General features: G+C 40.2%; 1 protein-coding gene across 3 annotated transcripts in view; it reads right to left on the bottom strand.

Moving 5' to 3' along the window:
* Positions 1 to 19491, bottom strand: part of RFC1 (replication factor C subunit 1) — a 76312-nt gene that overhangs the window by 18449 nt on the left and 38372 nt on the right. For all 3 annotated transcript variants that reach the window (XM_067531211.1, XM_067531208.1, XM_067531209.1), the window contains exons 5-9: positions 7142 to 7374; positions 5622 to 5696; positions 3561 to 3638; positions 1334 to 1421; positions 942 to 1243 (exon numbers count right to left, since the gene is read on the bottom strand). In XM_067531211.1, the coding sequence (XP_067387312.1) occupies positions 942 to 1243; positions 1334 to 1421; positions 3561 to 3638; positions 5622 to 5696; positions 7142 to 7374 (776 nt within the window). The remainder of the gene's footprint in view (positions 1 to 941; positions 1244 to 1333; positions 1422 to 3560; positions 3639 to 5621; positions 5697 to 7141; positions 7375 to 19491) is intronic.

The following is a 19491-nucleotide window of genomic DNA, read 5'->3' as shown; positions in this document are numbered from 1 at the left end:
TAAATCCATACCCTACCTTAATCCAGAACAATTTTCATGAGTAGACAAGCCCTAAATAGATACACACAACCAACATATTTTATTGTGTTTCAGATTCTTCAGCCTTTTATTCTAAAAATCTCAGAAGTTAGAAAAGACCTATTAGCGAATCCAGGCCTTCTCCTTGCAAATGCAATATTGTCTATTTCTCAGCACACACACAGTGGATGATTTTGGTTAAGTGTGTAGAACTTTAGAGATAGAGTATCCCATTTTCAACTATTAAGGGTGGGGAGGTGGGAAATCATCTTAAGATTCTTTTCCCCATCAAAGTTTAACTAATGGTAATTTAAAATTAGCAGAAGCTTCTGACGTTTCTGATTAAAAACAAGGTGGGAATTGTTGAAAAGCTGACTATAATGTGGTTGAATTTGCATTCATTATATATTTATTAACATATAATCTAAATGAACTTCCTCATGTGTTATCTAGTGCATCCTGTCATCAAGAATGCAGCAAGAATAGTCATCATATCTGTATCATGTACAGCACCAAGCACATAATAAATAATAAAGTCTAAGTGTCTGAGAGAGAAAGAACTTAACCCAATTTCTGCATTATGTAACTATTCAGACAAATACTTTCTTCCCACAGAACTTTTTAAGAAGTGAACTTTCTGTGTACGTATGCTCTTCAAGGAGTGCTTGTTAACTAGATCTGTTAATTCCTGGCCTCATTTTATCAATATTCATTCAGCTAATTTTTTTCTTGCCTTTATATGCTTACTGGAAACTTAAAATCTCACTAGAAATTTGACTTCTTGAAATTAAAAGTTCTCCAGGAAACACAAAAGCAAACATATTGCCCAGAAGCAACAGTTGGATGAGGAGGGTGGTAAAAGAAAAAACTAAAACAAAAAAAATCCTCATGTCCTTGTGTCAGCACCAAGCACTAATCCCTACCTCAGGTTTTTGGGGGGAAACTTTCTGTTTCTTTGGTGTTCTCTTCTCTTCCTTTCCTGAAATGATTTTTTCTTTTGTCACTTCACTTGGAGTCGCTCTCTCTTTTTTATTGCTCTCTTCTTTTTGTTTTAGAACCACCAGCTTAGAGCTAGGTTTCAAAGGCAAGGTCTTATTCACTGACTCCTCCGCTGCTTTATCAGCAGAAATTTCTGGATGTGAACAAGATGCTCTTGAACTTTCAGATTTAGTTTGTTGCTTCGCACTATAATTCCTTACGTCATCTGTTGAGTGTGTTGTTTTCCCTGAAAAAAAGGGAGGACAAGTGCGTTAAGAGGAGAACCTTCATATTATAGATTAGCGAGCACTAAGATTTTTCTGTATGCTAGTGTTACCTTTTTGAGATGGTTTATGTTTTTCTGTTGTGTTTGAACTGGTGTTGGTGGTCGAAATAGCTTGCTTCCCATCTGGATCTTTTCGAGCCTAAACAAACATGAACAAAATAGCAGAGTAAGAAATTTACATGTTCTAAGTAGTAGTTAAATGAGACTTCTGCAGGTTCAAAACATCTCTCTCGATTTCTGAAAGGTGTGTTTAGGGTCTGAATGGCTCTGCTTAAAAGGTTAGTTCCGCCACTGGATAGAACAAGATTTATTACATATGCTTTTGGAAAGGATATCTAAACAGATGAGCTTTTTAGAGTCAAATTTTGCCCTCATGCATGCACCCAATTCCTCCTTACACCAATGGGAGAAAACGCCTATAACCTATGATGGCAAAATTTTGTCCTAGTCAGTTCATTAGGGTAGCTTAGAAGAAATAGGACTTTGTGCTTTCATTTATTAACTTGAAAGATGATTACTGTTTACTACTTTAAAGGCAATAATCCCATATAGTGTAAACCATGGGTAACTGTCCTCTTTCTGATTTACATCTGACCCATTTTCAGTTTCAATGTTGTGATTTGTTTCAAAATAAATCAAAAAGGCAGATAATCATAACAGATTTTACAATCCTATTTTGTGTACATGTTTTAACACTGATGGGCAGTGCCAGATTGACAACACTGAAAACTGAAGTCGTCTATTCACTTACCAAGTACACTAAACCAGAGGTCTCACACCTTGAGGGGTGAGAGGTAACTCCATTTCCCATGCCCATTGGCTTCTCTGTTGAGATTGCAAACACGCATGCTAGTCAGTAGCAAATGAAGTGGTGGTTTTGCGATGTTGACCCTCATTTTAGATCAGCAATTCAATTTCACCTCAAGTACTAAATTGCCAGACAGTCTACCAATCTGGGCTGAATTTAAAGTGGGGACCTATATGTGACAGGAAACTGATAAAAGGATTCAGAGAGCCTAACCCTAAACCATTCAGTCCTCTCTTGTAAAATTCCATTTACCTTGACTATAGAAATTGTTATTCAAAGCAGCAATGTACCTTTGCAATTTAATTTGAATTTTTTCCCATCTGAGCCACTTCAGTCTTCATTATTTTGAATCTTAAATTTTAAGCTTATTCTGCATTACATTGTAGTGTGAATCTCAAATTAACCACAAACTGCGCTACTTCACAAAATCAGTTTCAAAACCTAGGCCATATCTATACTAAAAAGTTAGGTCAACCCAGTTAAGTTGCTTGGGGTGTGAAAAATCCACACCCCTGAGCAAAGTAGTTAGGCAGATCTAAACCCCCAATCCCACCCCCTCCATAGACAGAACTAGGTCAACGGAAGAATTCCGCTGTTGGTCTAGCTATCACCTCAGAGAGATTTACCACTGTGACGGGAGAACCCCTCCCATCACTGTATGAGGGTCTGAACTGAAACACTACAGCAATACAGCTGCAGCTGCGCCGTTGCAGCGGTTTAAGTGTAGACACAGCCTAAGATTCATACTTGTATGTTTTGATATCCTCTTAACACTGAAATTATCCCAAAGGGTTTATATATGCATCCCCTCAACTACAAATCAACATTCAAGTAAATATGCAAGACAACGATGATGGGTTACACAAGACAGATTTCTAATTCTGAAGAGATACAGGGGTTGTAATGAACTGCTTGCTGTCCATTCTTTTCCAGTAAAGCACTATTTATTAAAATCATATTTTGTCAGACAATACAATGTGTGATCATAAGATCACCTGATTTACTCCTTAATCTTGGGGTAAGTCTCAGCTTTGACATGCTAGACAGCCATGTGCAAAGCTACAATTACGACAAAGCTGAAAATCTTTACTCGTGATGGGGTTAGCAAAGAGGAGATTTGCCTGATCAACTCACTAGCAGCCAACAGAGCACAGTAACAGTTTCAAAGGAAGTAGACAGCCCACTCAATCACAAGAATATAAAGCAACACATCTGCTGATATGTGAAAGGACGGTGCTTACTGCATGGGAAGGACAAGCCATGGGAAAAGAAAAGTGGGCATGACCTTTTCAATCCAACAATCTAATTAATGTTTCTTGCAGGAATGCCTCTCATCAATCTCCATCAAATGCATATATGGTCAAAATACATTTTTTTTTTTTTTAAATATAATGCAATCCAGAGTCACAAAAACATTTTAGTTTTTAAAATATTTTCATTTTTAAAACAAAAGCTTATACAAAAATTAACCTTTTTCTTCTTTGGTGTTTCATCCAACATGGCCAGAGTTCTGGCAAATTCTTCATCTTCATGAAGCTGTCTCTCTAGCTGTGAAAAGAAAAGAACACTATCTGAGTTTTTGTCAACAGAATTAAACTAAGGATAGGCAGGGGCATTTTAAACCATCTGTTTTTCAAGACCAAAAACTCACAGAACATATAGACAAAGACAATATGTAGTTTAAATCAAATACCTCATCAAGAGGTAATCCTACTGCATTAGATTTCTTCAAATGCTACAGAATGACTTGTTTTCCCCAAGTGCAGCAACAGCATTCAACTCAGTAAAGGGATATTTGTATAGTGGACTGATTGTTCCATAATAAAAGTATTCAAAAGGACAGAAAGTTTTAATAATGGGATTGCAGAATTCTATTCCCCTATACCAAGATTACTTGTCTCTTTGTAAGCAATCTTGTTAACACATTATACAACTAAAATCTGAAAGGAAGTCAGGATCTCACTGCTGACAACTTGTTACTGGGGAGCTCCCTGCTGGTTTCCGAGATCCTCTTTCAGAACTGGTCCTGAGAGGTAAGTCAGAAACAAAGCCTGTTCTATATTAGTATGTCCCCACAATGAAAGTGGTCATCTTAATGACAATTAGCATATTCAAAGATTGCAGATTTGCCTGGCTCTTACTTCAATGCATTTTAGCAACTGTATGACATATTAGACAGATGCAAGGCCAGCTGAAAAATATAGACAGCAATTTAAACAAACTGGATTTCCTCCAGTAAAAATAATGTCCAGGTCCACACATTTCCTCAGATTCCATTTCCAATTACTTATTAACTTGTGCCAAATAAAAATAAAGCCTAGTTAGATTTTCCTTCATTTGTTCCTAACTCAATAAATGCAACATCTGCAACGGTGACAGGCATTCTCGTTACCATATCATCATCTAATAATATGCCTTAGGGCAAAAATTTGTGCTTCCTGACTAAGGTGTTTATTGATAATAGCTGTATTCCACATTACAAAATCAAATCCTTTTACAACAGCAAGTAAACTGCCCTAATCTAAGATCAAACATGCCTTCCTGCATGATTCAAACAGATGACTTCATAAGTCCAAGTATACCACAGGCACTATTTTCTATGTAACCATAACACCGGAGGTACGCGGAAGCTGATGAATGGCATCTATCTTTCCTGTTCCAGCAGAAAGAAGAAGACAGACAGACTACAGTATAATCAATGCAAATGAGGCACTTAAGACAAAGATACACAAGAAATGTAGCAGAGATGCTCTGCTGATATCTAAAGCACCATCACTCTCTTACACAAATTGTATTAGGGATTTTTAAAAAATATGCAGTTTTTCCTAAGACAGATGATTTATTTCATATTCAAAAGTTAACCCTATTAGTAGGTATTAGTTTCTGGTAAGGTCAAAGAAGATGTATTCATTTTTAAATGTATATAACTATAAAACTTTATTTCACAGGATGCTTAGGTATCAATACAGATACGTGAAAATGTGTAAGCGTAAGTCAGTCAGTCAATCTTCTCTTCCAAGGAGTAAACAAGCATACATTTGGACAGGTATGCATTCCCCCCAATATAAACAGATTAATCAGGCCATTAACTTTATAAATACAGTACCTATGTGTGACAGTATGACCTAAATTTCCAGGAGTGCATGGAGATCAAGAGACCATCAAATGAACAAGAAGAGAAAGAAGTAAGGGAATGGGAATGAAGACCAGATTTGAAAGGGAGGGGTGCAGTAGAGACCGGTAAAGGTGTGGGAGAGGGATGTAGGATGGCAGAGATTAGGATAGATCTGGCCCCATTTGCAACACTTACATTATGTCCACAAAATAACTTTGCACATATTAACTTTCTTAAAGAATACATTTCAACAATAAGACATAAAATCTTCCTTTTCCAAGCCATTATACCAGCAAATTCATGAAATTGCTCAACACAAAACACAACCCAGCTATTGTGTTGTCAATCAAAGGCTGTTAAAGAGAATTAATCAATTTGGGGAGCAGAGAGCCAGGGCAATGTTTTTATACATTTACCTCTGAATCTTCCTCTAACTGCAGTTGCTTAGCAATGGCCTCATCTTCTAGAATGGAATCTCTGTTTTGTGAAGGCTGCATTTCAAAGAAAGGAAAACAAAATCAACCGTTCAAGATTCTGCTGTTATCTACAAAGGTACCATGGGATAAATTTGTATTAATCATGAAGAGCATATCTATCTACCCTAAACTGGTTACGTATCAACACAATGATGGCTAAAAGCGACTGGGAATGGGATACAGAGCATTTTATTCACATCTCACTAATTTGAATCCAGCCCAGGTTAATAGTGGCTGAAAGATGTTACCATTCAGAATACCAAGTGAAATGAATAAGTGGCCTCACTCATTTCCAAGCTGAAAGCTGTCACATCTGGCCTTAACAGACCTTGTTAGTAAATTCAGAAGAGAGGCCAATTATTAGGCTGTGTGTGGAATATGAGCTACCCCCCTCTTTTTTCCCCCTCAGACATAATGGCAGAGCAATACAGAGAAGTGTGCACTACCACTGCCTATGCACCCTGTATATAAATGTTCTGTGGATAAATAGAACTTCACACTCCAATTCTCTCAAATTGGCACCTTTCATAAGCATTACAAATTTTCAATTTTAAGTCAAACAATATTTTAGAAATTCAAACTGATAGAATTCTCTAGTGCTCTTGGCTTTTTATCAGGCATTTCAGACAGTTTACTGATAGTTCAATAAACTTTTCCACGGAAGACTGGAATTGCAAGAAATCCCTTATTAGGTTTCTAACATCTGTATATTTATTTTACAACTTTAAGAAAAAAAGCTTGGACTTGGTAAGAACATGTTGTAATTTTTATAAAACCTGACAAATAATAATACCTAGAGGGACCACTGAAAATTATTAAATGTTAAAACACCATTTGGTAAGACCAGTGGCTCTTCCACAGTTCTCCAGAGCGTTGGACAGGAGCAGAGGCTAGCAAATTGTTGACCTCCATCTTGCTGGAATTATTCTAAAGTAAGTATACTTAAAACTTGAATTTCTTCCACTGTTTAAAGTCTTTTTCTTGGTATTCTAAAATGTGTTTCCTACAAGACGATGGCATACTTCAGAAATTTTAATCCCTCTCTGTTCACCAAAAACTTATGTTTTAATAATCACTAATTTAACAAAAAGATTTGCTTATTACCTATGTTTAGTAAATTGATTTCACACACAATATCAATCAAAAAACCTTGCTAAAAATATACTGCTTATATTGGGACACTGCTGGGAAGAACAGTAAAAAAAAATTTTTTCATGTACTATGATCTTTTCAAAAAGGAAAGTGAAATTCAATAATTATGTTTTTTAGGATTTCTAATACAGCTAGACGAGTTAGTCAAAATAATACACACTACAGTGGCTTTTAAAGCAACGCATGTCAAGAACAAATGATTACTTGATTGTTCTGCATTGCTATTAAGCAGTTCACTAAACCAGCCATTTTGATCTGCTATCATCAAGCCCCTGAGCAGCTAAACTAGGAATATGTTGAATACTCACTTCTTTTCTTTTGCTTGCTACCAATTTCTTTTCTGATCGTTGCACGCTACCAGTTCCAAAGTAATCGAGTACTGAGGTTGGTGTCAGTTTTACTGGAGAAACTGGTTTACTTTTAGCTTGTGGTTTTGCACCCTCCTTTCTCACTCCTGCTGTTCCTAAGCAGTTGCTTGCTGACGTTCCATTCTCCTTGGATTTCTGGGAAATCTTCTTATCAATGAAATCATCTTCATCATCTTAACAGGGAAAAATATTTCATCATTCTGTTACCAATATCCTGACTAAGTTCTTATATAATTTAACTGATGAGAACTATTTGGGGCAAGTTTTGTTAGTTCTTTACCATATATCTTTGCAAATGTTACAAAAATGTCAAACACTCGCTTCAAAAAGAGCTCAAAGCAACAAGTGAATTAAATGTAAGGTATTTGTAATTAAGTACAAATTTACTACAGATTTATTACTACTATTTTGTACTCACACAGAACCTTCCACCCAAAGAACTTTATAAATGTATGCATACCCATTTTACAGATGGGAAACTGAAGCAGAGAGACTTGGCAATAGAATCAAGATCTCCAGACTCTCCACCTCTTCCCTAGAAGAGCTACACCACACTTTTAAAACAATATGATATTAAGTCTTCTGTAGCATAACCCTTTAGATACAAAAAATATACCCAAAGTATAGCATTATACTGATCTATTTTCCATTTCAGTACTTAATGGCCTTCAGCACTTAAGTAACCAAGAATGTGCTTACTACTGTCTATTTACTGCCACTTAAAATTACCTGATACTAAGACTTTTAGAGTTTGATACTATTGGCAAGGGAACAATAAGTGGATTGGGGTGTTTATTTCCTGGAAATCTGCAAGGCAACTTTTTTTTTGTTTGTTTGTTTGTTTTTTTAATTTTTGTGCCTATAAACAGTGACTGGCAACTGTACCTAGTGCATGCATTTAGCAGCGGCAGCAGCATTCACTAACCCATTCTACTGAAAGAGCCAAAAACGCTTTACAAACTATATTATCTCTCACTACACTGCAAGTAGAGCCACTTCTGACATAGAAGAGCAGCCATTTAACAGCACAAAGAAATGTTAAACAGTTTAGCCCACGAAGTAAGCCCTTTTCAATTGAAATTGAGAGAAATTTGGCATGATTATAGAATAGCCCCCAGACTACAAAAATGAATGGAGGACTCGGTTTTGACCTGACAGTATTATCTAGACTGTTTTGTCAACCCAAGTCAGCTTCTTCTGACAAAACAGTGCTGGTGTACACACAGCAATCACCACACCTCACCAACAAAACTACCCCGTTTTTTTGACAAAATAAAACCACCTCAAGGAGAGGCGTAGAGCTTTTTTTGCACAATTTAAAATTGACAAGGCGTCAGTGTCGACACTGTGATTGGTTGTCGTGGTAAATGGCCTCCAGAAGCGTCCCACAATGAACCCCGCTGCTCTGCGGCCACCTGCCACTCCCCCTTTAAAGTCCTGGGAATTTTTGAAATTTCACTTCCTGTTTCGTGGGTGTGGAGAGCTCACATTTCTTCTTCCCAGCTGACGATGGCGGCTTCACCCACCAAATGCTCTCCTGCTTGGAACACACCGGAGCTTCTGGATCTCACTGGCGTTTGGGAACAGTGCCAGATTTCTTATGCCAGGGCGGAGAAGGGCTATGAACAGGACACGCTGCAGTGCTGAGGGAAAAATCAAGGAGCTGCAGCAGGACTATCAAAAGGCCAGGGAGGCAAACAGTCGCTCTGGTGCAGAGCCAAACACCTGCTGCTTCTATAAGTGCTGAAAGCCATCCTCAGCGGTGACTCCACCTCCATCCCCAAGACAATTGTGGATATATCTGTGTGCCCGAGGCAGCAGACACCAACTCGACCCCCATCAAAGAAATTGTTGATGAAGAGATGGGAGTTGGATGAGGAACTGGAGCCGGTGACTGGGTCATTTGGTGACATGGGGAGTCAGGATCTCTTTGCAAGCCTGGAGGGTTCCAGCTAGTCCCAGCCCTGCAGCTCTGTTGTGTAGGATGCAGGACAGGGGAGGTCTGGTGTTTTTGGAGCTGATGCTACGTTTTTATAGGAGGCACAGGAGTCCTTTACTTTACTAAATGATATAAGTAGTTGAAGGGCTAAAAATGTACCAGAGTAGCTGTGTTTCCATGTGTTTCCCATTCCCTTGTTTAGCAAGTCAGCGCAGCTCAGAAGCATGTTAATACATGCCGAGATTTCATGAGTATCCTCTGATGAGATCTCTAGGGAATTTTCTTTGAGGTACTCACCAATCCTCTGCCTCAGATTTCTTGGCAGAGCATCTTTGTTTCTTCCCCCATTGTAGGGCATTTTCCCACGCCAAATGGCAATCACTTGTGCAGGGACCAAAGCGGCGCACAAGTGAGAAGCATAGGGGCAAGGTTTTAAACTGCTAGCATGGAGAAGCTGCACCTTTGCATCAGTTTACTCTCAGGAGCAAGATATCAGCTTTTATAGCCCCCGTCTGTGGAAAATGGTGGCACAATTTGTAATTTTGTCCCTATGTACCTACATTTATGCCACAAGCAACCACCCACCTAGAACCTCTTCCCCCAGTATGAACCCCTCTCCCCGCACCCCCCAGTAAAACTCACCATGCCCAGACTGATCACCGAGCTGTGCTCTTCCCTGGGATAATGAGAAAGAGGTGTGTTCAACAGTAATGCCTCGATAGTGTTAGGGCACCCACATTAATGCTTCTGTTCATTTTTTATTGTGCTGCCACGGATGCGGCCTTCACAGCAAACACCACACACCTGCGGAGCTCTTCCAGCTGTTGTCTGAGAAAAGCTTTGTGTGTCAAGATCGAACGAATGGGGGAGTGCCTGACATCCACACTGGACCACCCGTTGTTCCAGAATGTTTTATATGCATCCGTGCTTCTCTGAGGGACCAGAGGCCTTGTGCCATATGGCCTTGTAGGTGGGCACCCCAGCCTACAAGGGAAGCATCTGTGGTGAGGGTGGCATAGAGAGCGGAGGGCAAGGTATCAAAGAGCATACCCGTTAGGACTTTGGATGGGTTGCACCACCAAGCATGCTCCTATGTTCTATGAAAGTGAGTTTCCTGATTGGTATGAGGGTGGATTTTTCCTCGTTGATGCATACTCCCAGATTGGACAGGAGTTGCTGCAATATGCTGATAGTGATGGGAAGGTGGGTCCAGACAGTGCTACTAAGAGCCAGTTATCCAGGTAAGGAAAGAGGAAGTGGCCCAAGCGTGTCATGTGTGCTGCCACCATGGCAAAGATCTTTGTGAAGACTCAAGGGGTGGGAGCAATCCCGAAGGAGAGTACACAGAATTGGTAATGGCAGTGTCCCACCATAAACAAAGAAACTTGCAGAGTGCGGAGTGGATGTCCACATGGAGGTATGCATCTTTCATACTGAGAACCACGAACCGCACTCCAAAGGTGAGCGAAGGAATAATTTGGGGGAAGGTAGTCATGCGAAATTGGAATTTGTGGATGAATTTGTTTAATGCCCGTAAATCTAGGATGGGGCAGAGATCTCCCCCTTTCTCCAATTTAAGGAAGTAGGAGAGAATAGAAACTATGGCGCTGATAATAATTTGGTACTAGCTCCATGGCTTTATGAAGAGGGTGCGTGCTTCTCTTTGTAGGAGGCCCAGTTGTGCTGGGCATTCCTGGTTAGCCTGGGGAAAATGGCAGGTGGGGAAGGTGTGGAATTCTGTATTCCATATGTGACCCATCCGTGCCTAGGGTAGCCACCTGAAAATGCCAAGGTCAGGGCAGGCTATAAAAGAAGAGCAGATTCTCCCAGCACTGGTGAGTGGCACTGAAGTCAGACTTCCCAACCAGCCACAAACAGGGCTTCTGATTCCCCACATTGGTTATCAAGAAGCCAAAATAAAAATATACACAGCCCCCTTTACTGCATTTCAGTCTCTGACTCCCAATCAGCCACTAGGTCCAGTAAAGAGACCAGTTAATTAAAACTCTATGCTCTTTACCAAAAAGGTTTCTCCTGACCCCAAAGGGTGAGCCACAGTACCAGATCAATGCAAGTTTGGATCTTACCCAAAATACCACGCTGCCAGCCAATCCTTTAGTAACTAAAACTAAAGTTTTATTATAAAAAGAAAGAAAAACTATAAGAGAAGTGTTAAATAACTAAAGCAATCAGAAAAATACAATTGATTTGAAAGTCCATATCTATCAGGTTCCTAGAAGAATTGTGGAGTTTGCAGGTTTGTATAGTCCCTCTGGTGTACATCCAGTACCTGGATGGGTCTCAGCCCTTTGTTTCACAGCTTCAGTTCAGTTGTAGGTGAGTTGATCCAGAGGTAGGCTGAAGACTGAAGACAAAATGGATGTGGGGCAGCTGCCTTTTATGTCCTTTGGCTTTTTCCATGCTGCTTGTGGAAATTCACAGGAATAAGATGGAGTCCAGGGTCACATGAGTAAGTCCTAGTGACTCATCAGGTATATCCCTAGCTTCTCTACCTGGGCCCCCTGTACCTGTGAATTTCTTAATGAGCCATTAAGCAGGCTAGTGCTGCAGCCATCCTGTCTGGGGTGTCGCCCAGACACAGCACAATTTGAAATACAGATATATCAACCATATCCATAACTTCCATTACACATAAAGCACATGAACAAACATTATCACCTTGCTTAGCACATTATAGCTTTTCTAACGGTACCTGATATGGCATATCTCACATGATTTATGATGATTTTGACATATTGATGTTAAATAATTGCCCTCCCCCCAAATCCAGCCAGCGTGACACCCCCAACGCGAGATTGGTTTAGGAAGGAGTAATAAGAGCTCCTGAATACACCTCAAGGGCCCCCCTAATCCAGCCAGTGTCACACCATATGTACAATATCTAGCACCCATCAATCGGTGGTGATCCTACTCCAGTTGTGGGCAAAGAGAGCAAGACGGACCCCGAAGACAAATCAGGGAAGCAGAGGTAAGGTTGGGATAAGGTTCGCAGGTCTCTCCGTAGCAGTCAAAAAGGGTGTCGATGGGAAATAGATGCTGTAGAGATGGAGGTGGCAGCAAATATTCGCCATTGTAATCATTGGCATCGCCTCGGCTGATCTTGTTGGCGTGGTGAGTAGGGTTGACGGGCAGGCGGAATGCTGGCCTGTTCTGGTAGTGGGCGGGGGCTCACGTGTATAGGCCCACCTGACCTCAGTGTGGTTCGGGAGTCCTTGAATGAATGCAGGCTCTTATCAGTCTCATCACTAAACAACTTCTGATGATCAAAGGGGAAGTCCTGTATTGTGGTCTGGACCTCCCTGGGAAATCCCAATGTCTACAGCCAGGAATCCCACCTGAGCACTACCCCCAAGAACAGGGAGCACGCTGCCGTATCTGCCGTGTCAACCACTGGCTGAAGGGCAACTTTGGCAACCAGTTTGCCCTCATCAATGAGTGATTTGAATTCACTCTATAATCTGTCAAGGAAACTTGGAACTCTGCCAGCTTTACATATGACTTGAAGTCCTACTTTGCTAGTATGGCCTGGTAGCTGGCTATTTTAAACAGTAAGCCTGCTGAGGAGTAGATCTTCCTCCTAATACGGTTAAACTTCTTGGCCATTCGATCTGGGGGAGTTGTTCTAAAATATTATCATCTGGCCCTTTGCTTTGCTGCCTGCACCACAAAAGAGTTGGATGGTGGGTGGACAAAGAGAAAATCAGTGTCCTTGGCATTAACAAAATAGCATCTCTCAGTGCACTTCAGCATAAGGGTACATGATGCTGGGATGTGCCAGATTGCTTGGGCTGGTTGGAGGATTGCCCTGTGGATTGGCAGTGCAATCCATGAGGGCCGTGTAGGCTGCAATATGTCCAAGAACTCATCTTGGGGATCTTTTACATCCTCTGCTGTGAGGTTAAGGGCCATTGCCATCCAATGGCGGAGGTCCTGATACTGTCCCTAATCATCAGGCAGCAACAGTGTAGGAGAAATCAGGGCTTTATCTGGGAATGATGATGCTCCTGTTGGTATCTGTGGTTCCTACGGTACGGTGCCAAGTCGTGTCGTGTGGCTCCTCATAAATGGAGGGAATATACTCCAATGGAGGGTCATAGGATTGTGGCAGTTAGCGACTATGGTAAAGGTCCCAGTGTTGCCAGTAAGACCAATGTTGACGCCATGTGGATAGTGGAGCCAAGTGCCTGCCAGAGGTGCGAATGATGGTAAGTATGCCAGTCTTTGGTATCGCAGACTATGAAATGGGGCCCCGGCTCTGATGACCGCTCCAAGTCAGAGTCTGCTCAGGGAATGGCAGTGCCATTGGAGCCATTGGTGTTGATATGGCCAGTGCCTGCTCTACGGGTGGTCGAGTGGATGGGTCGCAGAAAAGCAGCGATTCAGCCCCCGGTGACGAAGCCTGTATGATCTCCAGCTCTTTATGCTGGGATGGAAGGCTATCTAGCAGCAGAAACTGTAGATATCAGGGGCAACAGTATGCCCAGTGTGCACGGTAATGGCAATGAGCCCAGTCCTGGGCGCAGTAAACCTGACAGATCTGACAGTGCATGAGGCACCAATGGTGCGCTGGTTGTCCTTGTGTTCATGGGCTACAGTTTGTTGAAGTGATTCATCTTCAAATCTGCCTTGGACTTCTTCAGAGCAGGCCCCTCTTTGTCGACACACAATTTCTCGGTTATTGAAGCGCTCCTTGCTGCTCTCCAGGTTGCTCATGTAAGGCTTCAGAAGCCATGGCATTAAAGAGTAGGCTGGATCTCCCAGGATCACAATAGGCATCTCAACATCTCCCATTGGAATCTTTTGTTCTGGAAAGGAAGTCCTAGTTTGTAACTTCAACTACAGACCAGTGTTCCTGAAGATGCGTGCGTCATGCACCTTCCCTGACCAACCCACGTTGATGTCAGTCAGTGAAATGCCCATGGTGATCCATAAGTGCCTGCAGTACAATAGAGAAGTATTTTCCCTTTCTATTGATGTACATCACAAGATGGTCCGGGGCCAAAATTGGGATATGCGTGTCATCTAACCCCACCAGAGTTAGGGAATCCCATTGCCGTGAAGCCATCCACTATTTCATGATCATTTCCTAGAGTCACAGACTTCCGTAGAAGAATGCAGTTAATAGCCCTGCTCACTAGCGAGCGCACAACTCCAACGGTGGACTTCCCCACTTCAAACTGATTAGTGACTGACTGGTAGCATTATGGAGTTGCCAGCTTCCACATAGCGATTGCCACATGCTTATCCAGCAAGAAGGCAGCTCTCATTTGTGTGTCCTTGTGCCACAGGGCAGGGACGAGCTCTGCACAGAGTTTCATGAAGGTGGTTTTGTGCATTCGAAAGTTCTACAGTCACTGTTCGTCATTCTAGAACCCACCACACACCACCCAAAAGCTGTGGTGCACCATGAGCAGATGCTCCGTGAATGGAAATAGTAATCCAGTGGCTTGTTTGTATGACACACAGCAGGTCAGGCGCCTCAGATTCCTGTTCCGATTGGGAGCTCATGATATATTGCACAACCAGCCATGATGTGTTCAGAACACTGACAACAACAGTGGAGAGCAATGCATGATCCATCCTTTCAGATGGAGATGGCGGGTGCTCAGTAAAGGTGGCGCCATTGAAAAATGCCACGAAACACAAATCAGGAACACAAGGAATGATGGGACGGAAATCAATGCAACATGGGACGTTGGGCCTGCAGCCATGATGCACTGCGACTCTCTCAGTCTTCCCACAAATCCGAGCAGCACGAGGTGGTGAGCTGCACAGTAGGATAGCTGCCCACAGTGCACTGCTCTCACTGTCAATGCTAGAACACCAAGGTTGGATGTGCTTTGGCGACACGAGTGCTGCGTGGACGTGGACTTTTTGATCACTGATGTAACTCGCAACAACAAAACTTTCTAGTGCAGACAAGGCCTTAAGTCATTTTCAGTATCGGGGAACCATTGCTACCAACTGTTTTCATCAATGGATCAAAGTTTCCTAATAGGCAGATCTTTGAAGACTCCACAGAATGACTATTATAATACCTGAATGAATCAGATGGTCTGGGAACACAATTCACAGAAGGGATGCAAGAGATTTACCATACTGTGTCACCTAACTTTCTTGTAAATATAGGACCATGCCAATACTCTGTTTTCTATTTATTTGCTCATTCTGAGCCTGATTCAAAACCCACTGTGGTCAATTAAAAGACTCCCAAATGACTTCAATGGGTTTTAGATCAGGGCCTCTTATTTACTACTAACAGCCAACAGATACTATACACTGAAGTGGAGACACTGCCACTAGGATTATACAACTAAAATAAATCACACAATACAGATATACTATGCCAAGTGACCAGATGAAGATCCAAGTTCAAAAATGGTATGGTTTGGGGTTTGTTTTTTTGTTTTGTTTTTTTGTTTTAAAAAAGATTTGTTTCTTTGGTGTATTATTGCTAGAAGACTTTCTAAATGGAGGGATTTGAATGAAAGAGAGAGAGTATCAGTGTAAGAGGAAATGGCAAGAGGTATAAAGGAGAGCATGGAAAAGCCAAAAAATAAGTGAAAAGAAGATATGAACAGAGCAATTGAGAAGGAGACATGAGTACAGAGAAGGAATAAAAAGAAAAGTGCAAAGATCTGCTGAAAACAGAACTGTGCAGAGACTTGAAGTCTCCTTTGTGTACCTGTAACTGAAGGCTGGTTTTACATTTCTCAAGGATGGTCTTTCTACCGCTTCCCTTGGGATACTGTACTACAAAGAGAAATTTTCCTAACATTCAGCTTAATACTCAGTCTTAGTTGTCCATTTTTTAGTTTTATTTAGAGTTGGAACAAAGAATGAAAAAAGTTCAGACATTTTAACACAAAAATGTTTCCATCTATCCAACTTAATTGTATCTCATTTCTAGTTATATGCTTCTATAAACAATTCCTCATCTGTTCAGTAACTTTCCTAAGGGTACATTATCCCAAATAATTTTCAGTTGAAAGCGGATGTGTGCTTGTTAGGTCTACACAGTTTTCTGTTCTTATCATATGTGGGTTGATTTTCAGTATTCACATCTCTCTCCCCCTTTTTTCTGGTCATTTTTTGGTTTAGAATTTCTTCCTTCCCTGCCCCACTACCCAATAGAGGGTGACAGTAACAGCATTCGAGACATTAGCTCAATAGGTTCCACTATTTGAACATTGTTATTATGTGGTATACAAAGGACACCTCAAATGGGCAGACTGACTAGTGTTCCTGACTATCAGCTATGCTTGTGAGAGAAGGAACTAGCTTATCACCCGATACATCAAAAAATCACTGCAGAATGCCTGAAGATAGAGAATCGTTGGACTGGTGGACAAATCTTATCTGGTTCAGCCCACCGAGCAATTGACCTGAGAAAGAAATCAAACCTGGGTTTCAGACACGAAGAAACAGACCAAGAGGTTTCCTTTTTTCAACCACAACAATATATTTTCTTTAGGCAGCAATATATCTCCTACAACCATTAAGCTCAATTTAAGTAAGTATAAAATATCCAAGAGATTTAGCTATTGGATGCTTTATGCTCCTAATTTGTCCTCATTTAATACCTTAATAACAGACTGTTTGTTCTACAAACAATTTCAGAATTATTTTCACTTCTTACAATTTTTCAGTTTAACAAGAAAATGCACTTCCAGGGGTAAAATGTGCATCTTACTAAAATTAACAGTTAATGGAGATATAACCACATTATTTTGTCTCTGGTAAAAAACACAGATCGCCTTCTACTTTTATTTTTCTTAACCCTAAAGCCGCCAGCATAATAGAACTGGGTCCTTACTTTTTTCTGCTGATATCGCAAAGTCTGCACACTAGTGAACAAGAAGACTTCATTATTGCAACTACTTTTAAAACTAAAAAAATAAAAACACAGGATATTGCTTTTTATTGGTAGAGGATAAATATGATGTTTAATTAAGAAGGATGTTGGTTTTTTCAGTCATATTTATAATGTGAGCACTTTAAGTATGGGTGGTAATTAAAGCAAAGCACTAATTATGTCCTTCTAGGAAAGACAGTATTAGGTTAATTAAGTGCAAACAGTGTACACTGAGAACAAACAGCAGATTTATGGCCTGCTGAGCGCTTACAACCTCAGATCATATTCACCTGAAAAGGTAAATGGGGGAGGGGAGGAGTAACTCTCCAGAGGCAAATAAATCACTGTTTCAAATCCAGTTTGCTTCCAAAAGAGAACTTGCAGTGGCATGATTTATCAAAAACAGATTCAGAAATAGTAATTTACCTAATTTCTTTTCAAATCACGATGCCCAAATACTTTAGAACTTTGAAGATGGGCTGACCACTTGAGGGAAGGCTTGACATATCTTCCTCACAACTAACCTGTTCAGACTTGCCTTAATTTCCTAACTGTTCTTCAGGAGATCAACAGAAAAGGGTTGTTTATTAAATTGGGTTGTGACTTTTTATTTAGATTTGTTGATGATGTGTAAGGAGGACCTGAATTTTTTTTTCCTGCTCATTGTTCTACCTTAGAAATTTCAGGACTGTCCTATTTTACTGTAGAAAACTTTTCAGAGGCATCAGATATACAACAAAAGGTTTCATACCTTAAATGAAGGGGCAGATGTTAAGACACCCTTTCTACCAAGTGTTCGTTAGCTATTAAAATAAAATGGGTGTTAATCAAAGTTTTCAACTAAAAATCCCTTCCTCTTTCAACTGCTCAGCTATTACTCATCGATTATGTCATATCACCACTAAATTTTCCATCTGCTGTTGTGCCCATGAAGGTACACGTTTTCTGAATTTCCAAAGGAAAAAAATCAAGTCTTCTTTATAAAATCATAAAGAAGCATAAAGTAGCACACTTTCAAAAAGCAATTTATAAAGTTCATTTAATAGGATTCTTTTGGAGTCAATGTTGCCTATACCCAGTATCTCACCCAACACAACAATGGTTTCTTCACACAAAATACAGTGGTCTGTTTTGTATGTACATAGGGAAGCAAGTGAAGCTGCTCACAGTGATGTCTTTTCTGACAAAGGTACATACACAATATTAAACCATAAATATGGAGGACAGAAAAGACTATGCTATAATAAGCACCATTGCAAGATTATGCAAAATGGCAGGACAGAGCTTCAAACATCCTAATATTTAGTCCAACAAAATTATACACAACTATAATTTCATTAGTTGTGACTTTCACTTTAAGAACTACATGGAAAGTAGTCATACAGGACTGTCACTACACTGTTTTGAGAATACTGATTATACTACCTACTTTACTTTTTTATTCACATCTACATACTTATTTTGTTCTCTACACAATCGATATTTGCTTTATCAGAAGGAAACTGTCTTTTAAATGGTTACTGAAACAGATCATAGTGCTGAACTATTTATTCAATAAAAGTTTTCCTCCTCCATCTGCAGAAATACCAGAGAAGAAAAATAGTTTCTTTTGTGAATAATACACTGAACTGGAAATTAACAGATACTGACTATTAATTATTGGTATTGTGGTAGTAACCACAAGCCACAGTCATGGACCAGGTGAACTCCATTGTATTAGTACAAACATAGGATAAAAGCACCCCATCCCTTAGAGGTTACAATCATAAGTCATTCAAATCCTGGCTTGGTCTCAGACTTCCTGTGTGACCTTGGGCAAATCATTAGTTTCTTTGTACCTCAGTTCCCCATCAGTATAATGGATTATCATCAACTCCCACTCTTTCCAATTTTTATTTAGAGTGTAAACTATTTGAGGCAGGAACTTTATTATATATTGGTATGGTATTTGGCCCTGATCCCAGCTCAGGTCTCCACATATTATCATAATGCAACTAAATGGTAAATTTAATATGGAAAGGGTCCAACTAAATTAAACCCAGCAGCGTAAATTCTCTTTTGTTATTAAGATTATATTATGTGTACTTAGCTATAGTGTGTTTTGGACATATCTTAGAAACTCAAAGGTCTAATACTGCCTCTGATAATCATTATCACACTATTATTTATTTGCATAAAAGCAGCACTTAGAAGCCCATTTACACACCAGAGCCCCATTCTGCTAGACATTATATAAACACATAAGAGACCCTGTCCCAATGAATTTACAATCTAAGATGAGGTACTATGTGGGTTCAATGTGGTTTATCCTTCTGTCTTATCTCCAGTCTGTGTGTGGGTTGTTTGTTGGTTTGTATGGGGAGGAGTCCATTATTTTTTCTGTAATTATTTTCCAATCAGATTAACAAGTAGTTCATACATCATTTAATAACATGGCTATATTTGTTAAACATCTTTATAGATTTTCAGTGTTCT

This window comes from Emydura macquarii, unplaced genomic scaffold, assembly GCF_026122565.2.
Source record: "Emydura macquarii macquarii isolate MOO-44397 ecotype Brisbane River unplaced genomic scaffold, CSIRO-AGI_Emac_v2 contig_3128, whole genome shotgun sequence".
NCBI lineage: Eukaryota > Metazoa > Chordata > Testudines > Chelidae > Emydura > Emydura macquarii.
The sequence above is the reverse complement of the archived record's forward strand: the minus strand, read 5'-3'. Positions and strand labels throughout refer to the sequence as shown.